The sequence below is a fragment of the Perognathus longimembris genome, chromosome 6, assembly GCF_023159225.1.
Source record: "Perognathus longimembris pacificus isolate PPM17 chromosome 6, ASM2315922v1, whole genome shotgun sequence".
Lineage (NCBI taxonomy): Eukaryota > Metazoa > Chordata > Mammalia > Rodentia > Heteromyidae > Perognathus > Perognathus longimembris.
In genome coordinates, this window is record NC_063166.1 from 9,723,596 (window position 1) to 9,740,603 (window position 17,008).

A 17,008-nucleotide genomic window follows, 5' to 3' on the forward strand; every position below is an offset into this window, starting at 1 on the left:
ACCAAGGGCTTCATGTATACGAGGCAAGCACTTTACCACTAGGTCATATTCCCAACCCCGCGTCCTTACATTTGAAGACATTTATCTTATCATCCACCAAGTCTTAGACAAAAACAAATTTGGTCTAATAGCTTGCTTCGTGGCTTATCAGCACTGTGACCTTGAGCAAAAAACTTAATCTCTGGAGGTCCATGAACTAAATGAGGATGGGGTAACAAACAGTACCATCAGATCAAATAAGATGTTACAGGCAAGGCATTTAGCATGCTGGTTGGCATATGGTCATGCTAGCTGTTAGCTACTGTTATTATCATTACTATTAAATCTTACATGAAAAACAAAACTTACAACTTGCAACATACTGGTAAACTAGAGTTCAACAATCTATGCTGTGTTTCAAAATGCCTAGAAGAGCCCTTGTAGAATGTGCCAAGCTTTAAAGTCAAGGCCCTTTACCTTTAATAGTTTGGAATGTGCAACGTTGAGTACATTGATAACAGCCTTACAGCTTGGACCTTTGATCTGCTCGATGATGAAGTTGAACTTGGCTGACATCCGTTTCCAGTGTTCTAGCTCAGTGAGGGGACCGGAATCATCAGCTTCTTTTCTCATCTGCTCGCTCTCAATAAGTACCTGAAATTACAAAGAAAAAAAAAAACAGTAAGTACCTGCAATTAAAAAAAAATCATTGTTTATGGACATGGCACATTCTTAAAATCTCATTACATCTTTTCAAAGAAGACTACAAGTGGGAATAATATTCCGCAGTGAATAATGTCTAAAATCTCTCCAAAAACAAAGACCAGAAAGGAGCAATGGAGGTTTTTCAAATGATAGTTTTCTCCATGAAACTCCCAACAAATACTATACGTAAGGGTGAAATGTTAGAAAGTATCACGCAGGCAAGAACTCAAGCACTGAAGCCACATTCCAAGCAGAAGTCATTGCTTTTTTGGTGTTGTTTTTGCTGGACTGGGTTTTGAACTCTAGGCCACTTGAACTCGGGGCTTTTTTGCTCAAGGCTGGTACTCTTATCACTTGAGCTACACCTTCACTTCTGGCTTTTTGCTAGTTACAGATGAGATTCTTACATTTTTGCCATACATAGCTGGCTTCGAATCTAGATCCTCAAGGTTTCTCAGCCTTCTGAGTAGCTAGGGTCATAATGTGAGCCACTAGCACCTGGCTTTTTTTTTTTTTTGCCAGTCCTGGGGCTTGAACTCAGGTCCTGAGCACTGTCCCTGGCTTCTTTGTGCTCAAGGCTAGCACTCTACACACTTAAGCCACAGTGCCACTTCTGGCTTTTTCTATCTATGTGGTGCTGAGGAATCAAACCCAGGGCTTCATGTATGTGAGGCAAGCACTCTACCACTAGGCCATATTCCCAGCCCTAGCACCTGGCTTTTTTGCACACTTTTTACTAGCACACATGAATTGTACAATGTGAGGATTTCACTGTGATATTTTCTTACATAATATAATGTATTTGATCACAGTCACACTTTCTACTACTTTCTTGTCCCCACTCCCTTTATCACCATCTCCTCTTTAAAGAGTTTTCTCCTTGCTTGCCTCGCATACATGAAGCCCTGGGTTCAATTCCTCAGCACCACATATACAGAAAACCGCCAGAAGCAGCGCTGTGGCTCAAGTGGCAGAGTGCTAGCCTTGATCAAGAAGAAGCCAGGGACAGTGCTCAGGCCCTGAGTTCAAGGCCCAGGACTGGCAAAAAAGGAAAAAAAGAGTTTTCTCCTTAAAGTGAGAAATACCTTATAATTAATTTTTCTTTTTTTGCAGATATTGAGGCTTGAACTCAGGGTCAAGGCACTGCCCCTTAGCTTCTTCACTCAAGGCTGGCACTCTACCACTTAAGCCACAACTTCCCCCTTTTTTTTTGATGGCTAATGGTAGCTAATAGTCTCACAGACCTTCCAGACTTGGGTAGCTTCTAAGCACAATCTCAGCCTTTGGAGTAGGTGAGGATTACAGGTATGAGCCACTGGCTTTTTATCGTTGATCTTAAGTGATGCATAAAGAACAACCATCTTGCTCAAAAATGGTATCTTGGAGAGAATCAAAGATGCCCTTCCCTTGACTTTTAGGGTCAAGCTATGCTGGCCAGACACACGAGAGCTAGGACTCCCAGTGAAGAGATCTAAGTGGGCGCACCTGTTCAATCTGCTTGTACCACACCATCAGTACCTCCTCCAGCTGGTGAACCGTTTCTGAATTGCTTGCTGCGGTTGTCACTTCTTTAAAGGTGAGCAGTCTAGAAAAATCAACATTGTCTATCTTCTTTAACATCACTGTTCCCTCAATACTTATTCTAGCACCTTAAAGGGGAAAAAAATGATATGAAAAAGAGAAGTGTTTCGTATCAATGTGTTAAATGTCAATACATAACTTCTAAGTGGTGATCACTAAAACATCTAAGATCTAACACTTTACAGGAATAAGATTCTACATTGATCACTAGAGTGTGATTACTAATAAGACCACTTTTTAAATAATACTGGTTGATTAAACTGGACATTTTGAATAACATTTTTAAATATGGCAACAAATTTTAATGAAGAACATAGGAAGATGACGGACAGAGGAACTCAGTGATAGAATGCCTGCCTAGCAAACATTAGGCCCTGAGTCCAAACTCTGATACACCAATATACACATATATATATATATATGTGTGTGTGTGTATACATATATATATATATATGAAGAGATCCCTCGATTCATAACACAAAGGAAAGCATACCTTGTCCCTGCAAAGATCCCTGGAAATGAGGGGTTCTCACACTTTCATATCTTACTTCTAGGTCTCATAATTATTTACACATCACCTAAGATGGGAAATTTCCCCCTATTTTTTTTTTCTTGGCCAGTACTTGAGTGTGAAGTCAGAGCGTCATGCTTACTAGGCAGGCATTCTAGTATTTGAACCACCACACCCCGCCCTCCCACCCTCTTTTGCTTTATTTTTCAGGTAGGGTCTCATATATTTATATGGAGCCAATCTTGGACCATTCTCCTCTGTATATGTGCCCTTTGCACTCTTTCTCACCCCTCTCTCTCCTTTGCCTCCTCTCTCTGTCCTCTTTCTCTCTCCCTCTCTCTTCCCCCCTCCCTCCTTCCCCCTCATGCCTTTACCAGGGCTTGAAATCTAGGCCTCACACTCTTCCACTGCTTTTGTGCTCACAGCCGGTGCTCTAGTACTTGAACCACACCTCTGCTTCTAGCTTTTTACTAGTTAATTGGAAATAAGAGTTCCTCAGATTTGTCTATGCAGGCTAGCTTTGAACCACAATCCTTAGCTCTCAATTTCCTGAGTAGCTAGGATTCTAACATGAGCCACTGGCGCCCAGCCTACCTAAGCTTCTAGAATACCTGGGATTACAGACATCTGCTGTCACATTCAGCCTATCCAGATGAGAAGCAGTCTTGATAATATTTTTGGTGTGGGGAGGCAGCTGTACTGGCCGTGAATAAATATCTTCCTGATCTCCACCTCCCAAGTAACTCAGATTACAGTCATGAGCTACTATACTCAGCTCTCTAATTAATATGCTCATTTTCAGTGGGGTTTTTAATGCTAAAATTTATACTTACCATCTAAAAATGAAAGGTATCTGTTAATTGTTTCAACGAAAATATGTTTTTCAGATTCTCCCTGCTTAGACTGGTTTAAGGCACCCCAGTTGTTTGTGGCTAGAATAGCTGGGAGAAAGAGTTCTGATAACATCTTCCTGATTCCTTCTAAGAGTCCTTTTGATGCATCCAAAACAGTAAACATCACATCCTGAAAGGGTGGCAATTCAAACATTGTTTTATACACTGATTCCATGAAAGAATGAAAAATAATAACCTATTTTTCACTGCAAGAAATGGACAATTCAGGGCTGGGAATATGGCCTAGTGGTAAGAGTGCTTGCCTCGTATACATGAAGCCCTGGGTTCGATTCCCCAGCACCACATATATGGAAAATGGCCAGAAGTGGCGCTGTGGCTCAAGTGGCAGAGTGCTAGCCTTGAGCACAGAGAGGCCAGGGACAGTGCTCAGGCCCTGAGTCCAAGCCCAGGACAGGCCAAAAAAAAAAAAAAAAAAAAGAAATGGACAATTCATATGTTTTGTAAGGCATCAGGAAAACTTATGTGGTTATGAATATCAGAGCTCTAAAACCAAAAGCCTTTATGTTCTTCCCGTTTTGAACATTTACCTGTCAGCTCAGGAAAGGGATGTTTCTTCCACTGCTTTTGTTTTTGCTGAGGTAAGGAGCTGTTGAAAGAGAGACACAACCCAGCCCCCACCTACAGAAGTCCTAAGTGGACCGCTGTCCCAACCATAAAAACTACTAGTGAGTGAAAGAGCCAAGAAATTAATCCTTGGGCCAAAATTGAGGATAGAAAATGAGGAGGCAGAAGGACCCAAAAGCCTAGAAACCAAAATTTTCCACCATCTGCATGTAGTATAGCGTTTCAAGTAATACAACCTAAGTAGTGTGGAACTACCAAAGCAAAAAGGTAAAAAGTTAATTGCAGGCCACTGAGAAGTGATTGGCTGCTGTCCAACTGTGCGAATGCTAAGGTTTGAATATGGGACATATCTCACAAAGGTCCGTATATGAAGGGCTGGGCCCACTAGGATGGTACTATTGAAAAGTGAAACTGGGGAAAGTGAGGCTGAGTGGGAAGTTCTTAGGTTACAGACATGACGTTGAAAGGAACTGTGGGACCCCCTACCTCTGTCTGTCTCTGTCTCTGTCTGTCTGTCTCTCTCTCTCCTTGGTCAAGATATGATTGCTCAGTTTTTGCATAATAAGCCTTAAAGAATGTCCTCTTCCTCTTTTAACTATCTAACTGTATTTTAAAAAAAACCCTAAAACTAGAATAATTGGGGGGGAGGAAGGTGGGAGAAAAATGAGGAAGGGGTAACAAGTTTGACAAGACATGTCCTCACTACCTTACATATGTAACGGTAATCCCTCTTGTACATCACCTTGACTATTAAATTAAATTTAAAAAAAAACTAGAATATAAGCCCAGTGTGGTGACTCAGCCTGAAGTCCAACCCACCTGGGAGGTAGAGGTAGTACGATCACTTGAACCCAGGGTCAACTTGGCCAAACATAGCAACATCCTTTTTCAAAATATAAACATTTCCTACCATGTGTGAGGTCCTAGGCTCAATCCCTAGTACTAGGGGAGGGGGTGTATGGAATAAACACCTAAACTACGAAAAAGAATGGACTGAATAATGGACTAAATCGAAGAGAAATTGATTAAGATGGAAGCTAGAGTAAACAAAAGGCTATGTATGAAGACATCAAAGACAAAAAGGAAAGCTAACAGGAGAGAAATTTCCTATGAATAGGGCACTAAGGGGGGAGGGTTGTGTCCCACCAGCCAGAAGAGATGGATTAGATAAGATATATTAGATTGATAGATACATGATGGATAATAGATGATAGATGGTAGTTTGGATAGGTGATGGATGATAGATAGATAGCAATCAACTAGCTACAAGGAGTCCTAGTGCCAACCTGAACAATATTTCAGCAATGTTTTCTGTTATAAGCAGAAAAAGCAACAAAATTAGATTTTGTTTCTGTTACCTTTCTTGATATAAGATGCATTAAAAATAATAAAGAGAATTAGTATTTGTTGAGTGCCTACAGTATGTCAGGCAGTATAATAGGGATTTATATCATTAATTGTATTACTAATTATAATTGTTTACAAAATATTAATTGCTTATATTATCATTTAAAGGTGTCATCAAAATCCTGAAGAGAGGGTGCTGTTCTTCCCAATTTAAGGGTCTCTGAAGTCTAAGATGGGTGAACAACTTGTCAAAGGACACACTGCTAGTCAGTGGGGAACCATGAGGCAAATTTGGGTTTGTCAGGCTGAATTATTTGCCTATTTTTTTTCCATTCAGCCATCCTGCCTTCCCAGGACTCATTTAGCAATATCCCAGATTTCTTTCTTCTAGAACTATTAATGAGTTAATGAGTTGAAGAGAAGGTTAAGTAATGTAACTAATACTTAGGATTTTATGTATATTTCAGCAGGCCCCAGTGGGGACCCAGGTTAACTGTAATCCTGAATACTGAGGAGACTGAGATCTGGAGATCATGGTTCAAAGCCAACTGGGCAGGAAAGTCCATGAGATTCTAATCTCCAATTAACCACCTAAAAGCCAAAAGTGGAGCTGTGGCTCAAGTGGTAGAGCACCGGCCTTGAAGCAAAAAAAAAACCTCAGGAACAGCATCCAGGTCCTAAGTTCAAGCCTCAGTATTGGCATAAAAAAAAGAAAGAGAGAGAGAGAGAGAGAGAGAGAGAGAGAAAGGAGGAGGAGGAGGAGGAGAGGAGGAGGAGGAGGAGGAGGAGGAGGAGGAGGAGGAGGAGGAGGAGGGAGGGAGGGAGGGAGGGAGGGAAGGAGGGAGGGAGGGTAAGATTCCATGTACAGAATTAAATGTATTCCTAGTGAATAGGGGAAAATGGAAATTATTTGTATACCATCTAGAAAAAATGGAATTTTCATGAATTTTAAAAAGCAGTATCTAAAGGATAAATATAACTAAGTTCTATTATAGCCAATCTCCTTTAGTTTCTTTGAATACATGAATACATTATTTCCTTGGAACTCAATTCTGTCCTATATATAGAAAAAGAGAGCAGAGGAAAGCACAAATGTGACTATGAAAACACATCAATGTTTATATCTTTGGGAGGAAAATTAAACATACCTCATGAATAGTTTTAGCATTCAAAGCAATGTCACTACGATAGCGAACAAAAATGAGACACAGCCCTTTCAGTTTGTCGGGAGCTGTGCTGTCTATATACAATCGCATCATTTTCATCCCTTTGCCTGCTCCAGCAAGAGTTCGACCACATTCTGAAAACAAAAGGCAGGAACTTAGCCCATGATCCCATAGCTGACCCAATGGGATAAATTACTGGGGTTCTCAGTGTACTCCAGCTGTAAGAAATTTTAAAGATATCAATGATTGCAATTCTGTAATTGTAGCTTCTTCGAACACCTTCTTACTCCTGCTGCCTAACTGTTCAACTGAATGTTGTGACCCACTCCTCCCCAAAAGGTGGTTTTTGCTTACAACCAAAGTTGTACATGGCCTGTTATCAATTTTTTTTAAAAAGCCCAAATATCCATTCATGGAGATAGCACCTATCCTTATATCCTCCCCATTTTCCATGCTAAGACACCCTATTTTTGTCCCATTGGCAATGGATGCATCCCCAGGGAGAAAACAGCTTCCCCTACCCTCCTTAGCCCCTGAGTAGCTACATGACATAGTTCTTCCATAAAGGAGGAGGATGTGACCACCAACAGAATTTTGTGTGTATATGCCAGTCCTAGGGCTTGAACTCAGGGCCTAGGCTCTGTCCCTGAGCTTTTTTGCTCAAGGCCAATGCCCTATCACTTGAGCCACAGCTCCACTTACAGCTACCAAAAAGCTGTAAGCCCAGTCATGTAGAATTTTTTTAATGAAGAAAACATGTAATAGCATAGGAAAAATGTCTAGGCTATACACAATACTGAAAAAAAAGCAAGTCAAGAATAAAATGTGTTACTGTGATCCACTTAAAAAATGATACTATGCATTTGTATGTTAGCATATGCATACGACAAAGACAGAGAAATATTTAACAAACTGATAATGGGTATTACTTTTACAGGCTCAAACACAATCTACCCTTTGTTTGGGCAAGTCCCACTCTCAAAATTCTTCCTCAAATTTCTTCCTAATCCACAGGGAGTTGACTTCAGTGATAATCACAGTCATTGTTTCAAGGAGCTGTAAACACCCTAAATCATAATAGGAGATCCATTCTGAAAATTATAGTTCTATCAGCCTAATGAAATACCACACAGCTGTTAAAATTTTAATTGTAGAAAAAGGTTTTATTAGCACAGAGAATACAATATTGTCAAACTTTAAAAGCCACTATGGAATAACACAATAGAGTTGAATCCTATTATTTTTCATAAAATGTTTCTATACCAAAGCAGTTATGAGGGGTATTTATCAAAGAGCTAATACTTTTTCCAACCATGTGAGATTGTGCTTGGCTATTTTTCTCCTAATTGTACATATTTTCATAATTTTTCTATAATTTCTAGCTGGACCTGTGATTTTTAACCAGTTATAAAAATATGGGCTACACAATATTCCCCCCAGGATAAGAGTTATGAGAAACAGAAAGCCCATGGTAGACTCAGTCACTAATTTTGGGTTTACATATCTTGTTGAAGAAATACCTCTGCATACACAAGGGAAATTGGTTCCAGGGTCCCCAGGGACACCAAAGTCCATGCACGCCCAAGTCCTTTATATAAAATAGCATTGCATTGCCCAGCGCAGGGCGCTCATACTTGTGATCCTAGCTACTCAGGAAGCTGAGATCTGAAGAGTAGAGATCAAAGCTAACCCTGGCAGGAAACTCCATGATACTCCTTATCTCCAATTAATCATCCAAAAAAAAAGGCCATAACAGGAGCTGTGGTTCAAGTGGTAGAGCACTGGCCTTGAGCAAAAAAAGCACAGCAATAGCACTCGGGCCAAGTTCAAGCCCCAGGACAGGCATAACATAATTGTCAGAGTGTGTCATTTAATTAAAGGATTCTAACTAGGAGAAAAATCTGTGCGTGTTTAGTATGGATGTGATTTTTCCCAATGCTTTCCACTCTCGGTGATGAAGAGCCTGTGGATACAGCGGGCTGGCTACGTGTATATTAAACAACCAGGAGGAAAGAAGAACATTTCCAATGCAACCCTTCAATGGAACACCATTCTGGAGGGCAGGGATAGACTGGCACACTGAGAGGGCACATAAGAGAAAAATGCACAAGGCCATCTAAAAGAGGACTAGAGACAAGACAGGCAATCAGAGAGGGTACAGAGACAGAAATGTGACTCCGCCATGAACAGAAACCAGGGAAGGGCGGGCATAAAGGGGAACAGGAGGTTCACATGTGCAAAAGAGAAGATCGCGCAGGACAAGTAGAGGGGTGGCCCTTGGATAATGGGGGATTTGGAGCCAATCTAGAAAACAGCAGGACAATAAAAGATTGACTTGGCAGGAATTGGTCTTTTAAATGTCAGAGAGGCCCAGGTGCTGGTAGCTCACTCAAGAGATGGAGATCTGAAGACTGAGGATCATGGTTCAAAGCCAGCCCAGGCAGTAAAGGCCATGAGACTCTTATCTCCAACAAATGACTCAGAAAACGCCAGAAGTGGAGCTGTGGCTCAACTGTAGAGTGTTAGCCTTAAGCAAAAGAAGCTCAGAGATAGTGGCCAGGCCCTGAGTTCAAGCCATAGGACCAGCACACACACATTTTTAAAAAAATGTCAGAAAGGGAATACGGTAACAATAGAGATGTCACCATTTTTTAATTGGGAATAGTGGGACAGACATGAAACATGATCTTGGCCTAAGGCAGCAGAGGAGGAAAGTGACAAGGAATTAGCAGGAGGGAGATATTGAAGGTAAATCCACAGAACTCAGAAGATGACATGGTCTAAGACCAAAAGGCTGGCACATGGTAACTAGTCACTGAAACAAAGGTTTCACAGCCCAGGTGCCTGGTTAATTATTTTAGGCATAATAAGAACAGCTGGGAGAGCCAGATATTGCAAGTGACAGCTGGACCAGTCATAAGATGCTGATCCAGGGCCACAAGGGGCAGCTGCCAAGCTCTGAAGTGGCCTCAGGGCCAATCCTAGTCATTGGAAAGCATATGGATCAAATAGCTCCACCTGTCCCGGAGAATTGCAATTAAGCTTTAATGGAAATGAGTATTCCCTGGCAAGAGGTCAGTGATTTCTGTTAACACCTTTTTCCTTCCATCATTAAAGCAATGTCTGAAATACCATATTTGGGCTTAAAAAAAAAAGTCCTGTTCTTAAGATATTACTTTTTTTCCCCCCATGTAAGCTTCTGGCAAAATTTACTTAATGTAAAATAGGAGATTGACTATGTATAAGAGGGGAAAAAGAACTGCTCCACTTTAAAATTCATTAGCTATTAAAAAGCATCCTTACCAAGACCAGGAACATCTCCTTCCTGATACAAAATTTTCAAAGTCTTACAGCCATCTTTCTCAAAAAAGTGGACAAATGGCTCCAGCTAGGAAATAAAGGGAGAAAACAGTGATCAGTGACAAGGGAATGACAATCTAAAGGAACCAACTCCCGTGTGGGGCATTGTGCACATGTTACTTAATCATCCTCATTTTGCAGATGATGCCGACAAGGCAGCTCAAAGACTTCATCGGAGAGGTACACAGAGACAGGCACACCTGAGGCCAGGTTAGAATCCACAACAATTTAACTCCAACATGTCCATGAAGGGGAAGATTCATTGTCTTTCCTTACGGTTTGTTGTTGTTGTTGTACGTGGGCTTTTATGTTGTTGTAGTTCTGTATTTTAAGAGAGAAGGTCTGTCCGCTAGGTGTGGTGGTACACAGCTTGGGGAGGAGGACCCTGAGGCAGGAAGGTCATGAGTTCAAAACCAGCCTGTTGCTACATATAGACACTATCTCAAAAAAAAATGGGGTTTGGAGGAAGGAAAAAAGAAAACAGAGAAAGAAAGAAAGAGATCTTTCTATGATGCCCAAGCTCACCTCAAATTCCTGGGAATAAGTGTTTCTTCTGCCCTGCCTCTTGAGTAACAGGGACTATAATGAACTACAAAGCTCAATTAGTGAATTCTATATCCAAACCTACATTAATGCACCCACTTACATGACCTTGACCTTGACCTTGCCCCACAAACTGTCACAGGAATAGAATGGTGAATCCAACTGGAGATAAATTAAAGGAATCATTATTAAAAGAAACTTTTCTTCAAAGCTGACTAGGAGAACAGAAAACTGGCCTACAGATGAACAGTTCTGTTTTATTAATTAAGCAATGATGCTTTCAGCAACTGTAATTCGACCTACACTGTAGCCTAACTAATATAAAAACCTATTATTATAATAAGGTTCTTCCATATTTATGAGCACAAAGTTTATATTCAATTACTGAGGATTCAGTGTAATATCTTAGTGAGCAGAAAACTAAAGAGCTCATGCAAGCAAAAGTTCTCCAACATCCCAAGTGAAACACAAAGGAACAACCCCCTTCTCCTAGCCTAACTGACTCCATATGAGAGTCTCTCTTGGACAGTGAGTTACTCTCTCCACATACTGACCACTTGGGGGAAGTACCCCAGGAGTGCTAATGCCACTTCCCTTATGGCAAAAACCTTTGTGTACATTAGACAATCACACAGTGAGTTTCTAGAGAGTCAACAAGTTGGGCCTGAGAATTTGCTTCTGTTAACAAGTTCCAGGTGGTACCATTGGCCACTGGTGCTGGAACCACACTTGAGGAACAACATCCAAGCAGTTGAAGTGGAGCCCAGAATGGGCCTAACTCTGCCCTTCCTTTTTTTTAATTAATTAATTATTGTCAAAGTCATGTACAGAGGGGCTACAGTTTCATACGTAAGGCAGTGAGTACATTTCTTATCAAACTTGTTACCTCCTCTCTCAGTTTTTCCCCACCTTCCTCCCTCTCCAGTTCTCTCCCTCGCAAGTTGTACAGTTGGTTTATAGCATATTGTCTTATAAGTATCGCTGTTGCATTGGTTCACCTTTTACCCTTTGTCTCTCCATTTTGATGTTCCTCTTCCCTTCCCTAGTTCCGATAAACATATATACAATACCCAGGGTATCAAAACACATTACAGTGACATCAGGGGTAAAACCATGGGGAAGAAAGACAAAAGAAAAAGGCATAACTTCACGTGGTATGTTGAAAATAACAACAATAATAAACCACTTATTTCCATAACTTGGAGTTCATTTTGCTTAGCATCATCTTATGTGTTTATATATACTACTTATTGAGCTATTGTGATCTTCTGCTTGGACTATCCTAGACATATACTAATTATTACCAGTGCTAATTCTGTCCTTTCATTCGCTACTCTTCCATCTCCCACATGGATGACTGTCTCATGTACTTGCAACCTAAAAGACCCAAGTTTTATTAGCATTTCCTTGCTTTGAAGTCTAAGACTTATTGAAGTCTAAGACATAACTATGATAGGAAAGAAGGGAGGGAGAGAGAGAGGGAAGGGGGAGGGAGAAGGGAAGGAAGCAAGGGAGAGAGGGACAGTGGGAGAGAGGGAGAAAGGGAGAAAGGGAGAGAGGGAGAGAGGGAGGAAGGGAGGAGGGAGGGAGGGAAGGAGGGAGGGAGGGAGGAAGGGAAGGAGGGAGGGGAGGAAGGATTACTCAGGCCTATAGTCCTAGCTACTCAGGAGGCTGAGATCTGAGGTTTGATGTTTGAAGCCAGCCCAAGCAGAAAAGTCTGTAATAGTATTATCTCCAATAAACTATTCAGAAAAAAAAACTGGAGTTAGCCTTGGAATTAACTACCAAAAAGATAAGCAGAGCTGTGGCTCAAGTGATAAAGCACTAGCCCACTACAAAAAGTCAAGAGAGAGTGAAAGGACCTGAGTTCAATCCCCAGTTCTGGCACCAAAGGGGGAAGGGGCGTACATAAATCTTAACTATACAACTACACACACACACACACACACACACACACACACACACAGACAACAGAAATGTCTGGCTACTAGATTTGTAGAGATGTAACTCAGTTACAGAGCAGTCCCTGGGTTCAACTCCTAGCAACACACATACTCATAAACACACACACACACACACACACACACACACACACACACACACACGATCCTTAAACAACGATCCATTCGCCCATGAACCCAGCCCTGACCACAATGGTGGTACATTTGCTTGCTGTGTGTGGTATCTCCCACATCTCCACACGATCTCATGCTTGATCATTCAAGCAGAGTTCTTGATGTCTTTGCCCCATGTTGATCACCCTCCCATCTCATGGATGCAACCACACTCTAAGGAAAAGCTGAAAAAGGAACAATCCCACTCACACCGCAGGGACCTCCAGAAAGCAATTTTTGCAAAGATCCTAGAAGTATGGGGCAGACCATGTGCAGCGTTAGACAACATTGCATCCAGTAAGGGAGATGCTCTTTTAACCCTGGTTCCACAAACTTGTGCCCAAGTTCACTGTAAAAGCAGGGGTAACACTATCCCACACATGGCAATAACCTCATTACAACTCTGCCTCCCAACTCCAGCAACTAGTGACAATTCTGCTGAAAACTGAGAAGCAGAGCTATCAAGAAGAAAGCTATAATACAAATGTGTTATATACTACAATAATGGAGGTGACCGTATAAATTGGTCATCCCAAACTGGCTTGCTTTTAGGGTTGGAAGGAGGTACAGTATTAAAACTGTGCCTGGAAAACAGGTATGACCCAGAACTGTCCCTGGCACATAGACATGTGGTAATTTGACTTGTGATCACCTCACATTTTTTCTATTATTATACTCATAGGAGAGTCATGAGGCTAACCTTATGTTCCTGTTGTTATGTTTACTGTACATAGTTTATATAACCTTACTTGTAAATAAAGTCTTAATCTTCTTCTTATTGACTTCTCAAGTCATCTGTGAGAATTTTAGCCCAGTCTAGTTGCTTCTCATTTTTCCCTCTACAATACAGGCCTGACCAGAAATGTCTCTCAGCTGGCTATACCTCTATAAAGCGGCTTCTCCATGAGATACCAGCCTTCTCTTTCTTACATGTTTTTCAAAACATGCAGGAAGCTTCTCAAAGGACAATTAAAAAATACAGAGGGGGTTGGGGGGGGGGGTGGTTGTGGCTGCCTTCAGTCCCAGCACCAAATACTAGTAGTAGTAGTCGTCATCCTAGGAATTCAACTTACAGAAGGGCAATCCAAAATTAATTCTTCAACTGTTACTAGGTCCAGGCCAACCTTGTCCGAGATGATTTCAAAGATATACTTATATGCAGAATCGATATTCATCTTGCGGTTTTCCCTTGCATCTCTAAACCGTGCCTAAAGGATGAAACCATGGATGCAAATCGTGATTACAAGAGACCCCGCCAAACCAAGTCACTGGAAAAATACAAGCATTTTTCGCCAGGAGCTAGTGACCCACTTCTGTCATCCTAGCTACTCGGGGAGGCTGAGATCTGAGGATCCCAGTTCGAAGCCAGCCCGGGTAGCAAAGTCTCTGAGATGCTTATCTCCAATTAATCACCCAAAGCCCAAGTGGCGCTGTGGCTCAAGTAGTAGAGCCCCGGCCTTGGGCACAGAAAGCTCAGGTCGCGAGTTCAAGCCCCCCAGGCCCCCCGCGGGATGCGCACCTGCCTCTCCTTCAGGGTCTCCTGGAGGTTCGGGATGCCGCTCATGCTCCGGCGGAACTTGGACGGACGCCGGGCGGCCTGGGCCGACAGCGCTTCCGACAGCGTGGACTGCACGGGGCGCGGGGCCAGCCGCGGCCGGACTCTGCTTTGAGGGGGCTCATCCTCGTCATCCTCCGACGGGATGAGACTCCGGTAATCCGCCACCGAAGAAGCCTCTCCCGAGAGCGAGATCGGGGCCGAGTCCACGGGCGTCACCGCCTCGGTGGCCTCCCCTTCGGAGACCTCCTCACCGGTGGTGGGCGGGGCCTCGTCGGTGGTGGGCGGGGCCTCGTCTGCCGAAAGGGGCGGGGCCTCGTCTGCCGAAAGGGGCGGGGCCTCGTCTGCCGAAAGGGGCGGGGCTGCCTCTTCAGGGGGCGGGGCGTCTTCTCCAGAAGGAGCTTCAGGGTCCATGCTTTCTGCCCTTCACTATCTCAAAGGTCAAAATCTAGGATCACAAAATGTTTTCTTCTATATTATGCAATATATTGAATATGAGGAGTTTTAGTCCTCTACTCCAAACTAAACAGGTAACAAAACCATCCGTTTTTCTCTTCATATAATGCAAAGAAGTATACAGGCCTTGGGATGAAATTGGGGTTTTTTCTTAAGGGAGTCAGTACACATAACAGGGGTGGAGGGAAGGAAGGGAGGGAGGGAGGAGAAAAACAGAAAGAGAGAAAAAAAAGAAAGAGGAAGAGAGAAAGGGAGAAAGAAAGAAAGAGAGAGAGTGAGAAAGAAAGAAAGAAAGAAAGAAAGAAAGGAAGGAAGGAAGGAAGGAAGGAAGGAAGGAAGGAAGGAAGGAAGGAAGAAAGAGAGAGAGGAAGGAAGGGAGAAAGATAGGAAGAAAGAAAGAAGGAAGGAAAGAAAGAATGACAGAGAAAGAATGAAAGAGAGAGAGAGGGCTGGGAATGTGGCTTGGTGGTAGAGCGCTTGCCTAGCATGCATGAAGCCCTGGGTTTGAATCCTCAGCACCACATAAACAGAAAAAGCCAGAAGTGGCGCTGTGGCTCAAGTGGTAGAGTGCTAGCCTTGAGCACAAAGAAGCCAGGGACAGTGCCCAGGCTCTGAGTCCAAACCCCAGGACTGGTAAAATGGAAAACGAAAAAAAGAATGAGAAAATGTAATTGGAAATTACAAAAGGGGGTGGGGGGGGACACAAGGTGCTGATCTTGGTCTACGTATGAATTATGCACATAGACAAGATTATGCAAGAGAGATTATGCAAGCTAAGTCCAAGATGCAGCTACCCTTCACGGGTACTTTGGAGAGTGGAAGCAATTAGAGAATTAGCAAGAAAAGGGAAAAAGAAATCAATGCTCTAGAGACTTGGAGAGGCCCAGCCCAAGAGGCTCAAATTTATAATGCTGGCTATTCAGGAGACTAAGACTCCTTTCTCCAATTAACCAGCAAAAATAAAAAAATTAATCTGGAAGTAGCAGCATGGTTCAAGTGGTAGAGGGCCAGCCTTGAGCAAAAAAGCCAAACAATAGTCTGAAGCCCTGAGTTCGAGCCATGAATACAGCAAAGGGAGAAAAAATGTAGCTGGAAGAGTTGTATAGAACTATTTCATGTTGTATTAATTCTTCCAAAAGACTCCAAATGAGTATTCAGAGTCACTTAAAATATATAAAGAATAAGTGTAGTTTATATACATGTAGAGACTCTTAAGCCTTACCTTGTTAACAAGGTGCAGGTTCGAGTCTACTTTTCCAGCTAGGGCTCCCAGGTGATTTTTTTGAAGTGTCTCAGGAAATAACTGGTCAAGTTTATCAAGTACACTGAGTTAGTTCATTGTGAGCTGCTCTGCAGTTCATTCCACAGTCTAGTCAACAGACTCTTAAAGCCTCAGTGCAGATAAACATGCTTTCATGTAACATACAACATGTTTACCATTCTGTATGTGTCTTCTTACCCCCACGTTCTGCCGTTTAAGGAAAAGGGAAAGAAACAGCATTTAATTTCTGAAACTTTAGGCAATTATGCCTCACAGAGTAGATGTTCAATGTAACAAGTTCAATAAGGTGTTCTAGTAATTGAATGATGAACTTCATGTATTTCGGGCTGAAGATAGAATCAGCTCCTACTTAGTGAATCTGAACAATCTATGAACATTGACAACTGATAGGCAGATACTACTCACTACTGTGAAGAGACTTTAAAAAATGTATGGCTAATTCTTATAGTTTAGCTTAAAATAAAATAAATTATGGGGGCTGGGGATATAGCCTAGTGGCAAGAGTGCCTGCCTTGGATACACGAGGCCCTAGGTTCGATTCCCCAGCACCACATATACAGAAAACGGCCAGAAGCGGCGCTGTGGCTCAAGTGGCAGAGTGCTAGCCTTGAGCGGGAAGAAGCCAGGGACAGTGCTCAGGCCCTGAGTCCAAGGCCCAGGACTGGCCAAAATAAATAAATAAATAAATAAATAAATAAAGTATCTAGGACTCTCAAATACTACCATTTTGTGCCTGGGATTGAGCCCTGGACCTGTTGCATGTTAGCTAGCTAAGCAAACACTCTGCCCCTGACCTACATCCCTTGCCTCTAACTTTTGATTTTGATTTTTTTTTAATAGGGACAGGGTGTGGAGTCAAAGGAAGAGCCTGGGATTGGGGCGCGGGGGAGGGGGGTCAGTGACTTCGCTGGGCTTTTCCATCCTGGAGTTG

The 17,008-nt window shown here is 42.4% G+C and overlaps 1 protein-coding gene across 2 annotated transcripts in view; it reads right to left on the minus strand.

Moving 5' to 3' along the window:
* The window catches only part of Dnah8 (dynein axonemal heavy chain 8), a 195,825-nt gene extending 181,320 nt beyond the window's left edge, over positions 1–14,505 (minus strand). For both annotated transcript variants that reach the window (XM_048347828.1, XM_048347830.1), the window contains exons 1-7: positions 14,304–14,505; positions 13,858–13,992; positions 10,071–10,155; positions 6,750–6,901; positions 3,610–3,799; positions 2,170–2,333; positions 457–633 (exon numbers count right to left, since the gene is read on the minus strand). In XM_048347828.1, the coding sequence (XP_048203785.1) occupies positions 457–633; positions 2,170–2,333; positions 3,610–3,799; positions 6,750–6,901; positions 10,071–10,155; positions 13,858–13,992; positions 14,304–14,348 (948 nt within the window). In that variant the 5' untranslated portion in view covers positions 14,349–14,505. The remainder of the gene's footprint in view (positions 1–456; positions 634–2,169; positions 2,334–3,609; positions 3,800–6,749; positions 6,902–10,070; positions 10,156–13,857; positions 13,993–14,303) is intronic.
* Positions 14,506–17,008: the final 2,503 nt, after the last annotated feature.